This window comes from Protopterus annectens, chromosome 12.part0 (genome assembly GCF_019279795.1).
Source record: "Protopterus annectens isolate FY-2018-M chromosome 12.part0, PAN1.0, whole genome shotgun sequence".
Classification (NCBI taxonomy): Eukaryota; Metazoa; Chordata; order Ceratodontiformes; family Protopteridae; genus Protopterus; species Protopterus annectens.
Genome location: NC_056746.1, coordinates 341,822,262 through 341,840,753, shown reverse-complemented (window position 1 = coordinate 341,840,753; position 18,492 = coordinate 341,822,262). Strand labels below are relative to the sequence as shown.

At 42.8% G+C, this 18,492-nt stretch overlaps 1 protein-coding gene across 1 annotated transcript in view; it reads right to left on the bottom strand.

Annotated features, from left to right (window-relative positions):
• The window catches only part of ZC3H7A (zinc finger CCCH-type containing 7A), a 1,693,893-nt gene that overhangs the window by 699,893 nt on the left and 975,508 nt on the right, over window positions 1-18,492 (bottom strand). The window contains exon 10 of the mRNA XM_044089416.1: window positions 13,549-13,756. Coding sequence (XP_043945351.1) covers window positions 13,549-13,756 — 208 coding nt within the window. The remainder of the gene's footprint in view (window positions 1-13,548; window positions 13,757-18,492) is intronic.

Sequence of the window (18,492 nt, the reverse complement as noted above, 5' to 3'; positions counted from 1 at the left end):
AGCCCTAGAGAATGCCTTTATGGACATGGATGCAGGAGGCCTGGCTGCACCACGTGCTGGTGTAGGTTTGTCTAGGGGAATAGTGTCGGAAGGTTCCAGAACACCAGTTTCTGATGGAAATTCAATAGCCGACTCCGAAGGGGCCTCCGGGGCCGAGGTTGTCGGTTGAGCGGTATTAGTGGACGGAAGCACCAAGGACTCGGTTTCAGCCGAGACACTCGCGGTAGGCCTGGCCATGGTTTCAACTGAAACCGCGGCCCACGTGTGTCGGTCCTTGTCCTTCCGTTTCTTTATTAAATGTGAAGTCGGAGTCTCCGACGGCATATTATAAGCAAAACTAGCCCCAAAAAATTCCTCTGCAAACTCCGCCCGACGTCTAAGAGTGTGTCGGTTGAAGGAAGCACAGGCTGAACAGGCCGAGACGACGTGGTCTGGGCCTAGGCAGGGTAGGCAGTAAGAGTGGAAATCCTTATGAGGTATTTGTTTCCCACAAGTTAAGCAATTATTAATTTTATCTGACATCGGCTGAGGCAAGAAGGGTACTTAGCTTTTGAAGTCTTCGATAGCTGAAATACAGGAGCTGGCCGACTGGCACTTGCGAACTGCTTCTGCTTCGGGCACCACGCGGCAAGAAAGACTGAGGAAGATGGCGTCGGCTGGCGCTTTTATACCCCAGGCGCTCTGACGTCGGGGAAAGGGCGACACCAGCCGACGCCGGACCCAGACTTTGGAATCCGGCCGACCGAAGGGCTGCCTGAGGCAGGACAACCCATATGTGATGACTGCAGATGCATCCTTGAAGGACATCATCTTAATGACTACGCCTGAACTCAGACAAATTTTAGATGAACAACCTAGTTTTGCGTACAGGAATGAAAAAAATTAAAAAGGAGGTTATGTTATAAAGATACGAAGTCTATAAAGAACAGTATTAGTTTAAGACAAGGAACATATCCTTGTTTAAATTGTAGTTGTTGCAAAGATGTTCTTACTGAGACATGCTTTATTCATCCTACAACGGAAGTTAAATATATGTTTAACTGTTATGCTACATGTAATACAGTGCAAATTGTTTTATATTTCCTTTCATGTGGGTAAATGTAATCATAAACTGAAGGAACATATTACTGAGGCATAAGTCAGAGTTTTGGAGGGGTATTTTAACTAATGCACTTGTAAAGCATGTTGCTGACAATGGCCTGAACCATTTATTTAGGTTTAGAGTTATTAGAGTAGTACACAAGAGTATGGGGGGGTGACATAAATAATGCTTTAGAGAATATAGAATACTCTTGCATTTTGAGATTAAAAGCTGATGCAGCCCCTGGTTTAAATAATGCAGTGAGCCTGAAACCAGTTTTATTCAAACAATATTTGATGTTGCACTAATTTTAAATGTAATTGTTTGGTATTTTTTATTGGTTGGCTGTGTCACATGATGTGTGATATCTTCTATTTAAAATGGGTGTATTTTAAGATGTTATTATAGAACTGAGAAGGGGTAACCTGAAAGATTTGCTTCTTTTAAAGTGGATGCTCATTTTAATAAAGTGGAGAACATTTCTGCTGGTTTGTTGAGACTATTATCGGACACAGTTTACCACAGTGGTATTAATTTTGTTTTGATTGTTGGATCAGCTGATGCCTCATGGGGGTGGTAAGGAGCCAATCGTCTAGGTATGGAAACACCCCAGAATCCTTTGAGTCTCATGTGAGCTGCTACCACTACCATGTATCTGGTTAACACCTGGGCAGCTGTGGTGAGCCCAAAGAGCATTGCCATGAACTGGAAATGATTGGCTCCCACCCGAAAGCACAGATATCTCCTGGAGTGCTTATCTATCTTGATGTGATAGTATGCATCCTTGAGATCTATTGAGCACATCCAGTCATCCTTGCTCAACAATGGCAAAATGGACTGAACCATAACCATTTGGTACCTCGACTTCTTTACATAACAATTTAACTTGTGTAGATCCAGAATGGGTTTTAAGTAGGTTCCAAATCCTGTTTGTATGGCTGGGACCTCTTGGATAACTGTTTTTTGCAGCAGTTGTTGAACTTCCTATGCTGCCTGCTCCCTCTGACTGGGTGGCACATTGGGGAGGTTCTTGGAGTTTGGAAGGGGAAGAGAAAAGGAAATATAGTAGCCTCTACATATTATGCTTAGCACCCAGGTGTTTTGAGTCAAATGGGTCCAAGCTTCTGACCACAGAGTGATTCGACCCCCGACTGCCTCCAGAGACAGACAGTCAGGCACCGCTTCATGAGCGCTGATAGGACTTGTTGGAAAAGATGTCTCTAAGCCCTGGATTTGCGGGCCCGCTCGGCCTCTAGGATGGCTGCTACCACTAAACCCTCCTCCTCTGCCTCTAGAGGAGGGTTCCATGCTTGGATCTTGGAAAGGCCCTTGGGACTCACGAGGGAAGGTATAAACAGCTTCACAGTCCCCTTCCCCTCCATAGGAACTGGCATATATGTCTAAACCTACACCAAGGTACTATACAAGAATTTATATAGCTGCCTGGTATCAGGAATAAACGACAGGAGAAAATGCTCCTCCTCAAGGAAGAGTAAACCTGTCTGATGGACATCTGCAATAAATAAACTCTATAATAAAAGGAAAAAATTGCTGTCCAGGACCAAGAAAGAGCAGGTGCCTAAATGGAAGCAATCTCTCCTTAGCCCAACCAAGCAAATAAAAGCACTAGTGAAATCCTCCAAAGCAAATTTCAAGTCCAAACTGGTCACATCTACTAAAAACAATTATAAGGCCTTCTTCACATATATCTGCAATTTCAAAGGAAGCACTCAGATCTGCTCAAAACTGGTGGTCAAGGACACCACATACACAAACGCGGTACACATTGCCAACCTGCTGGCAGACAAGTTCAGTGAAAACTTGACTTGCCCCCCCCCCCCAATCAATAAATCAGGACATCCCCAGAACCTGCCCCCCTCCCCTTATCTCTAGGGAGCAAGTCATCACTGCCTTCTCAAAGGCAAAAAATACAGCCTTCATGGGACCCGATAACATCCCAGGCTGCATTCTACATGAACTCAGGCAGGAACTTGCAGCATCATTAGGCAATCTATTCAACCAAAGCCTGGGAACCGGCTTCATCCCAGCCGAGTGGAGGACAGCCACTGTCATCCTTTTGCACAAAGGTGGAGCATCCACCAATCCAGGAAATTATAGACCCATCAGCCTAACTAGCTTGATCTGCAAGGCCATGGAGCGGATTATTATGGACCTCATTAACAAGGACATTGGCAACCTCCAAACACTTGATCCTACACACTCTGGTTTCGCCAAGGGAGGTCATGCCTGTTAAATGTGGTCAACTTCTTTGAGACAGTCACTAAAGCCATGGATGAGGGGAAGATGGTGCACACCGCCTACCTAGACCTGGCCAAAGCCTTTGATACTATTCCCCACTCGGGTATAATAGATAAACTCTCTCAACTAGGCATCAATCCATATGTTACCACATAGGTAGCAAACTGAATCGCTGATAGAACCCACCTAGTTAAAATAGGGGAAACCACCTCATGCAGTAGACCCATAACAAGCAGTGTAACCTAGGGATTGGTCCTGAGGCCTCTGTTGTTTGGGATACACTTTTCTAAGGTGCAGGCCAAAACCAGTGGTCTATGGCTGACCAAGTATGCAGATGACTGCAAGCTAGACACTGTCATCAATTCCCCTAGTGATGTGGACATTCTCCAAGAGGATCTCACAAATGACTGGTGCCAGAAACATGGCCTCAAACTGAATGCCACAAAATGCATCATCATCCCCTTTGGGGAGAGTGACATCCCCACAAATGATCACATTAATAACAAGGTCCTAAGCACGTAATCAGTCATGAGGGACTAGGGCACCCAGGTTGACAGCAAACTGACTTTTGACCACCATATTGCCTCCGCTGTACGGAAAGCTTTATACATGGCCCACCTCATTTGTAAGGGTATCTCATCCAGGGACAAAGTGGTCAAATCCCTGTATTCTTCCCTTATAAGACCCATTACAGTGTACAATGCCCCTTTCTGCATGTACCTCACAAAGCACATGCAGCAGCTGGAGAGACCACAGAGGCTCCTCACCAGGAGAATCCAGGGCCTCAAACATCTACCCAACAAAGATAGGCTAAGGGTTCTGTGCCTCTACTCAGTCTCATATACATGCCTCAGAGGTAACCTCTGTCTTCCACAGAAAGCAATCTCACACTCTGCATTGATGGGACTGCTGCATATCCGCAAGTCAAGCTCCACTCGAGTAACCCATACGAATGACCTCCACCTGGTCTGTGACATCAACAGGACTTGTTGGCAAGACAGATTTGTGTCCCAGAGACTCTCCCCTCTGTGGAATAGATTCCCTCTCCATGTCAAGCAGAGTACCTCAATAACTCTTTTTAAGCACAACCTGGATAACTGGATGGGGAACATAAAATACACCTCTGGGATTCCACCTGTGTCCCTGGTGGACAGGGGCTTCTGCTGCTGACTTATCAGAACATGGACTAAATTCTTGGCTAGGTTTGTAAGGGACTCAGGGCCAACAGCCTAGTAACTTCCTATGATCCCATGAAACCTCATTTTCTTGCCTCTGCACTGGTTCCCGGACAAGGGCCTCTGGGGCATAGAAAATTTGATGCTTATGGCAGAAAGGGTCTTCCCATCCTTTTCACTGCAGGTGAGAGTATCTTTAATTAATGGCCCAAACAGCAAAGAGCCACAGTAGAGGGCATTCACAAAGGATGCCTTAAAGGGCTCTTAGAAATCAAGTGTCCTCATCCAGGCATGTCTCCTTAGGGAAAGACCAGAACCGGTTGCTCATGAGGTACCTTCCATTGTATGGGAGATTAACCTCATTGAGGAGTTGGTGACAGAAGATTGAGTGGTCAGCTTGGGAGAAACTTTCTGAAATTCCTCCTCAGGCATGGACTCAGAGAGAGAGAGAGAGAGAGAGATGCTGAATGCTCCTTGATCAGAGCTCTCTGCAGCCAGGTAAAGTGGTCCAGGTAATTTAGGACCTCAGCACAAAGGTGGCTGAAGAGTAAACATGCTTTCCAATCCTGTCCAAACCTCCAGACTCCTTGTTAGGTGAATGGACACTGGCAGTCTCTTCTGCCTGGTCTTTCTTAGTGGCTGCTGCCACCACGACGGCATCAACTATGGGACCTTAGCTCCAGTGCTCTCTATCTGCTGGAGGCACCAGGAAACTATCAGGGTGCTTGGGAATAGGCTTGATAGTATCTGGTTCCTTCCATGCCTGACAGAAAACCAAATCAATGAGGTCATCTGCCGGTAGGGGGTGTCACTCAGGTCATAGATGGGCCCACCCCAAACGTCTCCAAAAGCGCTGACTCCTCAAAAGAAGGAGGTTGGGCAGACCACCCACCTTTTTGCTTCAAGATTTCTAAAATATTTTTGAAGAAGATGTCCTCATCTGGGGATCGGGGGATCTTTCCTCCTCATTGAAGTCAGTGTCTTCAGTTAAGGACTGCAATGGGGAGTCAATGTGCCTCCTTTTCTACATCTTCTTTCGGGGGCCTTCCTCAGTGGGGTACTCTGTGGAAGTGTCGAAGAAGGGGATCCCTCCTGGGCAGGGAGATCTTGCAGGCCGCTCGGGATGGGTTGACTCAAGGCAGGACAAATGGGCTCAAGGCCCCAACCTTACAGGGGTAGAGCAGTGGATTACAGGATATGTGATGGATCTCCAACCTGGGAGCCCTGTCCACTACTTGAAAAGCCGATGGACCAGGAGAGGTCCTCTCAGTCTCCGCCGAAGCTGAAGGCACAGGAGGGAAGCTGTTAGGACTCGCACCAGATCTGCGGATTGGACCCGAGCTGTCAAGTGCCAAAGCACCTAGGGGAAGAGATGTTTCTGACAAAGACAGAGCCGATACCATTCCCTCAGACCCTGCACCACCACACCGGCTCTGAGACTCACTCTGCTCTGAGAAAATCAAAACAGGGCTGATCAAGGGTAACACCAGCACTGAAAAAAGGGGCTTCCCCCTGCACCAAACCCGACACACACAGGAGTCCCGAACCCTGCAACTCCGAAACAGAAGGCCAGATTGGAGAAAAGAGTCCTGATGGTATGGCCTAGGCAGCTCACAGATCCGACTTGGGGATGGAGCTGAAACTACCCCCATCCGGGTCTGGGCCTTGAGGAATCTCCTCATCATCCTGTCCATGTCCGCCTTGGACCAGCTTCTAGAGGATCTGGATGAAGCTGACGAGGGGGGTCGGGAGTGCTTAGATCTAACTGAGTGAGCCGGAGATTAGCTCGAGGCTCTCTGATCCCGAGTCACTGGATCTGACACTGGAATGGACACTGGCGGAGGCGATAAGGAAAATAACTTCCTCTGGATCCGAGGATGCAGGTGGATCTGAAAGGGTAGACACTTTCTTTGGATCCGAGGGGGTTAGATACAAAGTTTTCCTTGATGTGGCTTTGGACTCTAGAGGGTCTCTTGGGGAGACAGGGAGAGCACTCTCTTTTGCCTCTTTAGCAGCAGAAGATGAATTGGAAGCCAAGGAAGGGGTCTGAGCCTCAGGAGCCAATGATGGAAGAATACCCCTTAGAATCAACTTATTTTGTCTATCAGCTAGAGCCCGGGGATTAAATGAAGCACATACAGCACAGTTTGCCCCTAGGCAATACACACACTCCTTGTGGGCATCCTGGTTGGGGATTTTATGCCTACAAGAAGTGCAACATTAAAAGCTGGGAGAAGGTTTGTCTGACATGATAGCTGCCAAACCGAGATGGTCAAAGAACAGTTACAAGTAACTAACCTTAGTTTAGAACTTAACTAACACTAATTTAACTTTAAACTACAAAATAAATTTTACAAGAAATTTTAATTTTAACTTAACTTTAGCTATATATATATAAAAAGAACAAGAGAGAAAAACTCTCTCTCACACACACACACATGGATTAAAGAAGAACTACAGAGGGCGGACTTACAACAATGCTACCTAAAAAGCTATAACTTTTTGATAAAGGTAAGTATCACTCGAGAGTGCAGAGATCCGCGTCTGGACGCTGAAGTGGCAAACAAGATCTGGGGTCCTTGGGTGGATGTAGTGCATTACGGGTAAGAGGGTGAAGCTCGAAAGTTGGATTCAAGTCTGAAGATTGTGGCCGAGCTGGATCTGAAGGTCGGATCCGAGACCCTATCATGCGGAGGAATGAAGATGACAGCATCAGATGAAAGTGTTAAACTTGGTAGTTGTTTCTGAGGGGGATAATTTTGGATAGAGGGTTGGTGAGGAAGGTGAGCCAGATTGAAATTTTTTCTTAATTGAGCTGCAGAATACCTTTGGATTTTTTACGATTTTTTATGGGTCAGGGTAACAGTTGTTTGTCTAGGTGAATTTGCTTCTTGCTGAGATTGTGCAACTTCTTGTACAAATGTAAGGTTTGAGGGGTTTCATCTTTGTGCCACTGTTTCCATGCTTTGTTACGTTTTTGCATAAAAATCCTTGTAGAATGAGACATTGGGGTGGGGGTGAGAATTTTTTACTCTTTTATTTCTACTAGGCACAAGGGTGTTTAAAGTATTCATGAATATACTGCTGAATTTGTTGAAGTCTTCATCTAGAGGTAGGGTTTTGAGTGGAGACCAGTTGACGGATTTTAGTAGATTACTGAGTACATCAGGAAGAAAGTTAGAAAGATTTCTATTATATAGAATATAGAGTTCTATATTTATTTTTTTAGTTGGTGGGTTACTTCTCTACCGGTGAATATAAAGTGATGGTCATTAAGCGAATCAGGTAGTATCCCTGAGACAGCATACTTGCTGGAGTCAGAGACAAACATCTAACCAAGGATAGAATTTTTATGATTCACTTTGTTTAGTCGAGTAGGGGAGGAGATCAGCTATTTAAAACCATCAAAGTTAAGACTAGTAGTTGGGGTATTAGATGTGACAGATAACCAGTCAATGTTACTATCGCTTAAGATAATGGTTTCTATGGTAATATTTGTAGTTATCCGTGAAAGAATTTCTTCTAATAAGCTATTATTATTACATGGTGGTATGTAGAGGGCACTTACACATAGTTTTTTATGTTTAGCAACACTGACAAGATAGATAAGAAGTTCTGCATTTTTGAAGGCTGGTATGTTTCTTTTGAGGGGTGAGACAGTTATATACAATTGCAATGGCTCCCCTTTTTTGTTTAGTTTGTCACATCAAATTATATTGTAGCCAGAGGACAGAATTTTAGAATCTTTTATATGGGGATTTAGACATGTTCTAGTAGTGACAGTAATTTCTGGTGATTATTGAAGAAATCATGCTTTTAGGTCTGTAACTTTGTTTAGAATACCATGAATGTTAATGGAAGTAAGGAAAAGTTTTGTGGATGTTGTATACGAGTTGGGTCAGAGGAGGGTGGCATGAATAGGGCTGAGGGCCGGGGATGGGATGGTTATCACCACAAAGAGTGATTTTAGAGAAGAGAGGATTAGGATCAGTTAAGTGTTTTTTTTTTCCATTCCAGATTATGTCAAAGTGAACTAAATGCTTAGATGTTTTTAGATGTTTTGAATTTGAAAAGGTGAATACACTGGACATTAAATAAATTTGAGGAAATCGATATGAAGGCGGGTTTAGCTGGAGTATAACCTAGGTAGGGTGACCAGTAGTGTGTGAGTGTGAATAAAGTGTGAGAGTACCACAGTAGGAAGTAAGGTGACATGAAATGAATAGTAGAGATGTGAAGATGCAAAAGGATAATATGGTAACTAAAGAGGTTGATGGAGTAGTTAAGGGGAAATTATAGTTGAATTGAAAAGGAAAATATGTTAATGGAGAACGGAGGAAGATGACAGGAAAATGGATGAGAGTTGAAATGTCTTACTGAAGATTCCAGGCAGGCTGGTTACTATGGAGTTGGAGAAAGGTTAAGGTTTTAATAGAGTATAGTCAGAAATGTAGAATATAACATGGTATGGTAGGATAAAACTGTGAATTAAAGGAAGTATAAGCAGATTTATTAAGTGTGTGATGTACATTAAAAAGGTTTGAGGGTATTACGTTTTCTGTCAATATTATGAAAGAAAGGGTAATACTGAAGATGGACTTGTTAAGGAGGAAGAAGTGAATATTACTGTACAAGGTGGAAAAGGAGAATAAACGTATACACTGCAAAGTTAGAACTGAGAACAGTAAATTAAGCAAGGATGTACAGAAGAATAAGACTGTAATGGGTGAATGCTATTGGAAAATGAGGTAGTAGTAGGGACTGATGAGGCTAGTAGGAAGAGGAGGGGATGTGTTCAGTATAAATTTAGATAAGGTAGAGGTGGGGATGATTGGGGGCAGGGTAGGGGAGTGTAGTGAGCCCAAGCAATGCGAGGATGAACAAAGCAGATTAGAACCTCTCACAGATGGAGGCATCAGCCCAACAAAAACAGTCAGTGACAATGGAGGTAAGGGAAGGTTTAAACAGCAGTGTGAGCGGTTTTAGTATAATCGTGTGGGTAACTCAACAGGACAGTGGAGTACAGAAAAAGTTGCTCATAGGTAAGAAAGCCATTCATTAAAGCCAAGATAAAATAAATAGGATTAGTTTAACTACAGTACAGGATGGTGCTGCCTTTTAAAGATGAAGGCATTATTGTCTCCACTCTTTATATTGTGCACACTTTTACTTTTTCTCAGTTGCTCTTATTCAGTCCTTTAACCATCAATCCTTCTTACACTTTCAGCCAAGTTTCACTGCACATACTACACATTAGTATAAGCTTTAATCAATGTCCAAGGTCCTCATTTAAGATCTGCTGTGTTTTCTAAAGAAGACTCTGAGACAGTACAATTTATGTTGGAACTTCTAATAACAGTAGATATTTGAGTACATCTCTGTTGCAGCAATCCTTACTATCAAGACTTCACCGATAGGTGTCCCCAACATCTGGCCTGACATCTACAGTTTAGAATGCTTCCTCCGTGGTGTTGTTACAGTAGGATCCTTGTATGCTAATAGGAGCAGTATACCACGGGAGTCTGCCTACATTTCAGAACATTCTTGCCCCAGAAAATACGGTCTACAGCTCCAGGAATATAAAATCAGAAAAGGGATACAACTGTTTAGGGAAGAAGGGAATTACACAAGGAGATGATAAATGGGAGAGTACAACTACTCCTAGCCATTACCTAGACCCCATAGAACCACGGTCTTGCAAGTAAGGGAGGGACACACAGAGGAAAAAAATGGGCAACCTATCCCAGCTCAAAACAGCAGACTGTACGATTAGTGATGGACAGTGTTGCAAGAGTGATCTACTCAAATATTTACTATTATGGCAACTTCCGCACAACTGTACTACTTTATTTAAATGCTGCAGTAGTCCTTACTACAGGGATGATTACATTACTACAGCTCTAAGAAGATAGGGTGGCATGATAACAATGACTGAAGTACAGCAAACCTTATAAGATAGCTGTAGAAAAACCTACTCTAGCGCTGGAGTAAATGTCTGCCATGTTATGCTTACAGAAGGTGTGAAATGACATCCATTTGGCCGCTTCCAGAATGGCTTGAGTATTAACTTGCCTTTCAGAAAGCTACTGCAGTAGCATTGCCCCTGGTATTATCAGCCTTCAGAGTTGCAGCAAAAGTGAATAGACTGACAGTGACATTTAGTAATAGTAGTGCGAAGATTGGGTGAAGATAGATGAAGGCTGCCAGCCTAGCCAGATAGAATTTTGGAGATAATTCTGTCATCTGTAAATATTAATGTAAACCGCAGGCTTGTTGTCTTAAACGGTAAAAATAGTGTTACATGTGGAACTGGAAAAAAAGGTAACAACAGTGCACTCTACTGACCAAGTAAAGCATGTTGTGACCCTTTGATGTTAGGGCTCGGAGCCAGTGAGTCTAGAGTGGGGCATCCTGCCTATTGTTTTAAGGCCAGAGTTAATGGCCAGATTTTGCATGCATAAATGTCCTTTATTGCTCTGGCTTCTGTCCAGAGGTGAAGAATGTAAATGTAGCTTCTGTTAGCATCGGAACCCAGGGAAGTGTGAAGAATGATGTAATAACCAGGAATGTGATTTTAAAAGCAGAAAGAATCGGAGAGAATTAAGAATTGTTGTCTTAACAATCCAACTCTCCAGCACTGTCTTGCTGTATATGTAAGTTTATCTTAGACTTGTGTTTTCTCTTAGAAATAGCTAGAAACTATAAGTGTTTTTCTGTGATGTCAGAACTGTACTACTGGATTATTTTAAGTATTTCTTTGTGATCTCTGAACTCTTGACTAGCACTGTGTAGTAAAAAGTATTGTCTTGTGTTTTGACTATTTGTTATTAAATATTTTTAAACCCTTCCAACTGTGGCTGTTTTTTAGAGATAATTTAAGCTCTTTAGAGTACTTGCATGCCTTTGGTAAAATTGTACAAAGCCACTTCACTAGCTTTAGCCCTCGGCTATACTACCAATTGGATAATAATATTGCACAGTAATAATTGGACACCCTTTTAAGGGCCTCTGAGTAGCTGATAAATATTAGTGGGTGGTGGCAGCTGGCACTACAATATAGTCTGGGAAAAAGGGGCACAGCTGGAGAACCTGTGCTCGCCTTCCCCAGGAGTGTCTGTGTGGTTGTATAAACTCTTCTCAAAGTGTGTGTGTGTGTGTGTGTGTGTGTGTGTGTGTGTGTGTGTGTGTGAGAGCTACTTGGGCAGGGACACGAAGCACTGGTTGGACAGAGAGGGTGCTGGAGGTTATAGCTTGCCCACTAGGCTGATATCTGGACCCTATAGCTGTGCCAGTGGCAAATCTTATTGGTGACCTGGAGAGCAAGGGAGAGACCAGCCCTGGACTGACTGTGATCTCTGTGTGCTCTTAAGGGAAACTGCACTTTACTGTGTGTATTTGTTATCCTTTCCTCCTATATGAGACGCCCCTCACTGGTGTTAGTGGTGAGGATTGAGGCTCCTTGATTGCTGGGCCAGGGCACGGGCATCAGAAGTAGTTAAACCCATTTACCTTTTTTTTTTTGCAAAAGAAACAAATAACTACTTAAATGTCCATACATCTCTGATTCTGTGAAGGTAATATCTAAATTATCTATGTACATCCAGAATGTGCAACACCTTCTCATCTTTGCCTTGAGGGTTTGGGAAAACCACATTTGTAAGGTCTGGTTTGTAAGGTCTGGTTAAGTGGGAACTGTGACACTACTTTGGGCATAAAGGTGGGATTGGTTCACTACCTGCTCCCTATTTTTCATTTGGGGAGGAGGTCAAAGGATGAAGACATCCCTGTGGACATCATGCTGAAACAAGCTAAAGTGTCAAGCTTCTTCCTTTCAAGCTAGTCGCACAGGGTACATAACCTAACCCTCAGTGTTTTAGGGGTAAATTCCCATCTGTACTTTATGGTCTAGGCCCCCCAAAACACACAGCAACTGCTGTAATATTTATGTGAGAGTCTACTACAGCTACACCTAATACTTTTGGATTCAGACATAATTATTTACTCAATGTCCTTCTTCACTGGGAAAGTCTGACTGGAAAAAGTCCATTATCAGAGGAGATAGCTAACAAGTTATGGAAAAAAGTGGTTTATTAACGGGGTATTTAACTGTCTCCACAGCACCACAGCCAGCCAATCACGTGGCTATACAGCATACATTTCCTCCACACAGCTAAAGGATAGTGTCTAAAAAGTTCTGTGATGGGACAGGCAGTCACCCACTTTACACTGCATATGCTGATGAATCAAGAGACAGGTGCATGCTATGCCAACACAGGAGGATCCTGAACTCTAGAAATTGGTCTGGATGTCAGGTACGGTTAGTGATAAAGTTCCAGTACTAAGAGCTACTGCAGCAGTGATCTAAATAAACATCTTCACCTTTTACCACTATTCCAATGTCAGTAGAATCTCCTTTTCAAATGTCTTGTGATTAATGTTTACCAGACATTACATAATTCTATAAATGAAAAGAACTGTAATCTTGTGCCATTTGAGATAACAGCAGTTTAGAGAATCTTTCTCACAAAGGGGAAGGTTTTGGCCATAAAAAAAGCATGTATGAAATAGAAGAATTTCTTGTCTAACATTTCCTCCCACTGTTACCTTATTTATTCTCTGTCTGTACATAGTGCATCGATCCCACATCCCACGTGTGAAAATTTTACTCAGGCTTCCAGTACTTTGATTACTAAAACTTACCATGTATGTAACATCACTTCAGCAATGACCTTCAAATGATCTGGGATGTTTCAGCTATCACTCTAACTTTTGGGAGCAATAGCAAGAAAGGGCATTATGCAAAACCATTCCAAAGATCCATAATACTCTTCAAATATTAAATGAAGGAATGTCTGTTTCACTGTGTAAGTCCGTCTTTAAGCTTAATACATGGCACTGTGACACAACAACCACTTTATTAGCAAAATAACATATTTAATCATTAAATCTTTCTAACTGTATATATGTATGAGAAGAGGGCAATATTTAATCTTAAAACAAAATAACGTCATTAGATCTCTAATCACATCTTACCTCGTTTTGGCTCAATGACCGAAAAGCTATCTAAGGAATCCAAGGTAGGAAATGTTGCTGGCAAAGGGAATGAATACAACAGAGGCAGGGGAACTGTTGGAATTAATGGAGTAGTGACTTCCAATGGACCCATTATGTTCAGAGGTATTCCAGGTGGCACACTGCTTGGGAAGTCATTAGGAATGGGACCTCTATTTGAACCAAGTGGCTGCATGAAACAAAAATAAACAAACAAACAAACAAACAAACAAAATAAATAAATAAATGCATACATAAAAATGTAAGGTAGTCACAGCTACATGCATCACTCACCTATAAATGGCATAAAGATGGGCAAAAGTCACAAATTTGGAAGAAGAAGGTACAACTGTGTAAATACTTACCATAACAATAGATGATCGAGTAGATCAATACAGGAGTATTACCAACAACTGGGATTTTTGCCACAGAAGGTCTGATGTCCCAGACTGACTGCTTAGCACCTTTCCTCCTCTAGACTGTGAAGCCATCTGCCCCTTAGGGATTTCTGTACATCTTTGTGTACGGTTAACATCTACCCATTCCACCTTTAAAGTTTTCTTGCCAAAACACTAGCAGGATGACCACCTTGCCTTCTCTTAGACATGGACCTAAGGATAATAGCCATAAAGGAATATCAATGGATGTTCTCTGTGTCAGAGACTTAAGTAAAATGGTTCCCTGAATCTATTCAGATATGAAAAGGACTGGGACCTTACAGGAAACATGGTATTCCAGCACAATCCTAAGATACCAATGGAAGAGAAGGGAAGAAGGTGGTACTTTAAATAATACCGCAACAAGGTGCTATTTAAATATCTGCTATTATGGTAAATTCTCACACAACTGTACTATGTTCTTCATATCAATCACTTTGCAGTAGTACTGACTAGTGGGAAGATCCTAGAACTCACAAGTGTAAGGCGGAAAGATTAATTGGGGTGGGTTATAAGTCCTGTAGAATGGCAGTAGCAAACCTAGCCCTTGCTGTTTTCAAGCCAAAAGCAATTAACTGTTTAAAGGTGTTGATCAAAGACAATGTAGCCTCCAAAACAAACTGGGCACTCACACCTTTATGAACATCCACAGTGACCACTACACCCATAGTCTCACACTCCTTTGTAGCATTTCCCATAATGGGAACAGCAAAAGGCAATAAAAACAATGGGTCAAACACCTCGAATTTACTTGGAGACTGATTTTCCCTTTTTCGTGGCTGTGAAGGATACACACAAAGCTAATCTGAATCATCTGAATCTGACGTTTTTTGCTTTACCTAGGTATCTTAGATGTACATGCAAGTCCAATGAGAGCACAATCTTTCACATTTTGCCCTTGCTTTGGGGGTCAGGAAAGAAAACAGGCAACTTATACAGTTTGACTATGGGAGAACTCAGTCACCACCTTTGGCAAAAAGGAAGGATTGTTTCTAAGGATGACTCTGCCTTTATGGAATTCTACAAAGGGCTTTGTGCACATAAGAATCGGTACTCTTCCATTATCGAGGCAACACTTCAAACGCCATTAGAACATTATTTTATAGGTATAACGGCATGGATGCCTGTTGTCCATTACCCTGGTTAAGTGTGTATTTGAACATGATACAGTTCTGATAAGACGTATACAAAAGGTATAACGGCATGGATGCCTGTTGTCCATTGCCCTGGTTAAGTGTCTATTTGAACATGATTCATTTCTGATAAGTATGGAACTGTAATGTCTACCATTATAGACTCACTGTACTATTTGGTACTTTACAAAAAAATAAAGGCATTTCACAAATGACAAGGCAAAAATATGAGGCCAAATCATGGCCAGCTGATATCCATCATTCACGCAGTACAGAACTATAAAGTAAGTCAAGTGTTGCCAGTAATGTCTTTGTCCAACACGTGCCCCTCACTAGCAAATCCAACAGCAGTCTGCAAATGTTACACAAACTGAAATAGAAATGAACTCACTACAAAGTGAAGGCACGTTTCCCAGCATTCTCAAACATTTTTTATTTTGTTTTTGTTCTTTTTGTTTTTTTTTGAAGTAGGTGAGAAGCCATGGCACATTTGTAGGATACTGACATAACGTCTACAACAACGCACACATTCAATGATATTATAATATCAAAATTGCAGGTGCAAACACAAAAGAAAGTACAGTTGTGTACACTTACCATAAATGAAGATGTTCGAGTGTATTCACTGTTGAAGTCATTACATTTGGGTTATCTGCTTGCAGTAGCCCTCAGTCGGCCTGATTAAAAAAGTCTTGGGTCCTGCGTCGGTTGCTGTCCCTTCTTCCATGACGTCAGGGGTATAAAACATTCAGCCGATGCCATTACATCTGTTTTTCTTGCCCCAGATGTCAGGTGTCCACCTAATGGGAAGCAATTAAATCTATGAATACAAGGATATACCTCCAACAAAAAAGCAAATACACCAAAAAGCTTTTTGAGCATAGTAAGTGAGAGTAGAGGTATAGCCAAAAAAGAAAGAGGGCTGGAAGGAGGGTAACCAGGACTGCAACAGTGAATACACTCAAACATCTACATTTATGGTAAGTGTACACAACTGTACTATGTTTTTCATGTTTCACTGTTGCAATCATTACATTTGGGTAGAGTCCCAAAGCTAAGGCTGGGAGGAGGAATTAAAATAGAATTAGGACCAGCTATAAGGCCCTGCAAGACTGCAGTGGCAAAACCAGCTCTGGATTTAGATAAAATTGGCAAATGATAATGCTTGGTGAAAGTATATACAGAACTCCAGGTAGCAGCTTCTAGGATGTCCCTTGTAGGGACGCCCCTGAAAAAGGCTGTAGAGGTAGATGCAGTCCTGGTTGAATGGGGTCTGATGCCCTTTGGGATAGGTTTTCCATGGTGCTTATAGCAGAAATGAATGCAGTGGCCTATCCATTTTGAAATGGTTTGCTTTGAAATAGCTTTCCCCTCTGTCCCTGTAGCAAATGCCACCAGCAGTTGTTCAAATTTCCTTTGAGGTTTAGTCCTGTCCAAGTAGAATCTAAGTTGTCTGTGCACATCTAAGGAGTGCAGTATCCATTCCTCTTTGTTCTGGGGGTTAGGAAAGAAGGTAGGCAACTGAATGGACTGATTAAGACCCACACTGGATACCACCTTGGGCATGAAAGAGGGATTGGTTCTGAGGGACACCCTGTCCGCATGAAAGATGATGAAAGGCTCCACCGCCATAAGGGCCTGTAATTAAGATATCCTTCTTGCAGAAGTGATTGCTAAAAGGAAAGCTGTTTTCCAAGAAAGGAATTTTAAATCTGCAGTAGCAGCTGGCTCGAAAAGGAGGAAGAGTGAGTTTCTCCAAGACAAAGTTAAGGTCCCAGGCTGGAGTTGGAGCTCTCCTGGGTGGCCTTAAAATGTTGGCCCCTCTGAGTAACTGTTTGAGCAGTGGGTGAGAGAAGAGGAGAGGCTCTGTGCTATAATGAGCTGAAATGGCTGAGGCATGAATTTTGATGGAGGAAAAGGACAAGCCCTTATGAAGCATCTTAGTCAAATATTGTAGAATCTGAGTAAACTGGGCACTGCTGCCCTCATTCCTTGAGATTGGTTCTAGGCACAAAATCTTTTCCATTCTGCAGCATAAGATTTTGTAGTACTAGGCCTCCTTGCCTCTAAAATGATATCCATCACTGATTTACTGAGGGGTGGTAAAGGAGAGATTAGGTAAATAGCCAGGCTGCTAGGTTCAGGGTTTGCAGCTTAAGGTGCAGAATCTGGTTCTCCTGCTGAGACGACAGGGAAGGAGTCTGAGGCAGGTGGCATGGGGCCAAGCGTGACACACTGCACAAAAGGGGGTACCAGTGTTGGCGTGGCCAGTCTGGTGCAATTAAAATCGTCCTTGGCTTGTCCTGTTTGATCTTTAGTAGTACCTTGGAGAGCAGAGGCAGAGGAGGAAAGGCATAAACTGATAGGTTTTTCCAGCTGAAGGATAGAGCATCCATGTTCAAAGCTAGTTTGTGGGGGAATCCTTGTGCAAAATTTGTCCAATTGATGGTTCTGGGGGATGTAAAAGTACAGTTTTGTACCTACCATAAATGTAGATGTTCGAGTGTATTCACTACTGCAGTCATTACACTTGGGTTATCCTGCCGTCAGACGGTCCCGCAGTCGGCCAGAGTTCCAAAGTCTTGGTCTGGCATCGGTTGCTGTCGCTTCTTCCCTGACATCAGTGCGCCAGGGGCATATAATATGCAGCCGACGCCATTTTCTTCAGTTTTTCTTGCCCCAGATGTCAGTTGCCCCCAAATAGGTAGGCAATACATTTTGGTAATAAAACATACATAAAAAATAAAAACAATACCTTCAGTTACAAGCAAATACACCACATAGGTTGTATAGGGTAGAAAGGTACAGATAAGTCCCAGCTAAGAAAGAGGGGATGGAGGGAGGGTAACCTGGACTGCAGCAGTAAATACACTCGAACATCTACATTTATGGTAGGTACAAAACTGTACTATGTTCATCGTGTTTCACTGCTGCAGTCATTACACTTGGGTTGAATCCCAAAGCTGAGGTTGGGTGGCTGGTTCTATAAAGGATTCAGTGTGGCTATGAGGCCCTGCAGCACTGCAGTGGCAAAGCCAGCCCTGGATTTAGAGTAAAGAGGCAAGTGGTAATGCTTGGTAAAGTACACACTGAACTCCAAGTTGCAGCTTCCAAAATATCCTTGGTAGGTACTCCTCTAAGGTAGGCAGATGAAGTGGCTGTTGCCCTGGTGGAATGTGGCGTAATATTGCTAGGTACAGTTTCTCCATGCTGTGTGTAGCAGAAACGGATACAGTGTCCTATCCACTTTGAAATGGTCTGCTTTGAAATACCCTTTCCCTGTGATCCTGTAGCATATGCTACAAACAATTGCTCAGTTTTCCTGAAAGCTTTTTTTTTGTCCAAGTAGAAGCGTA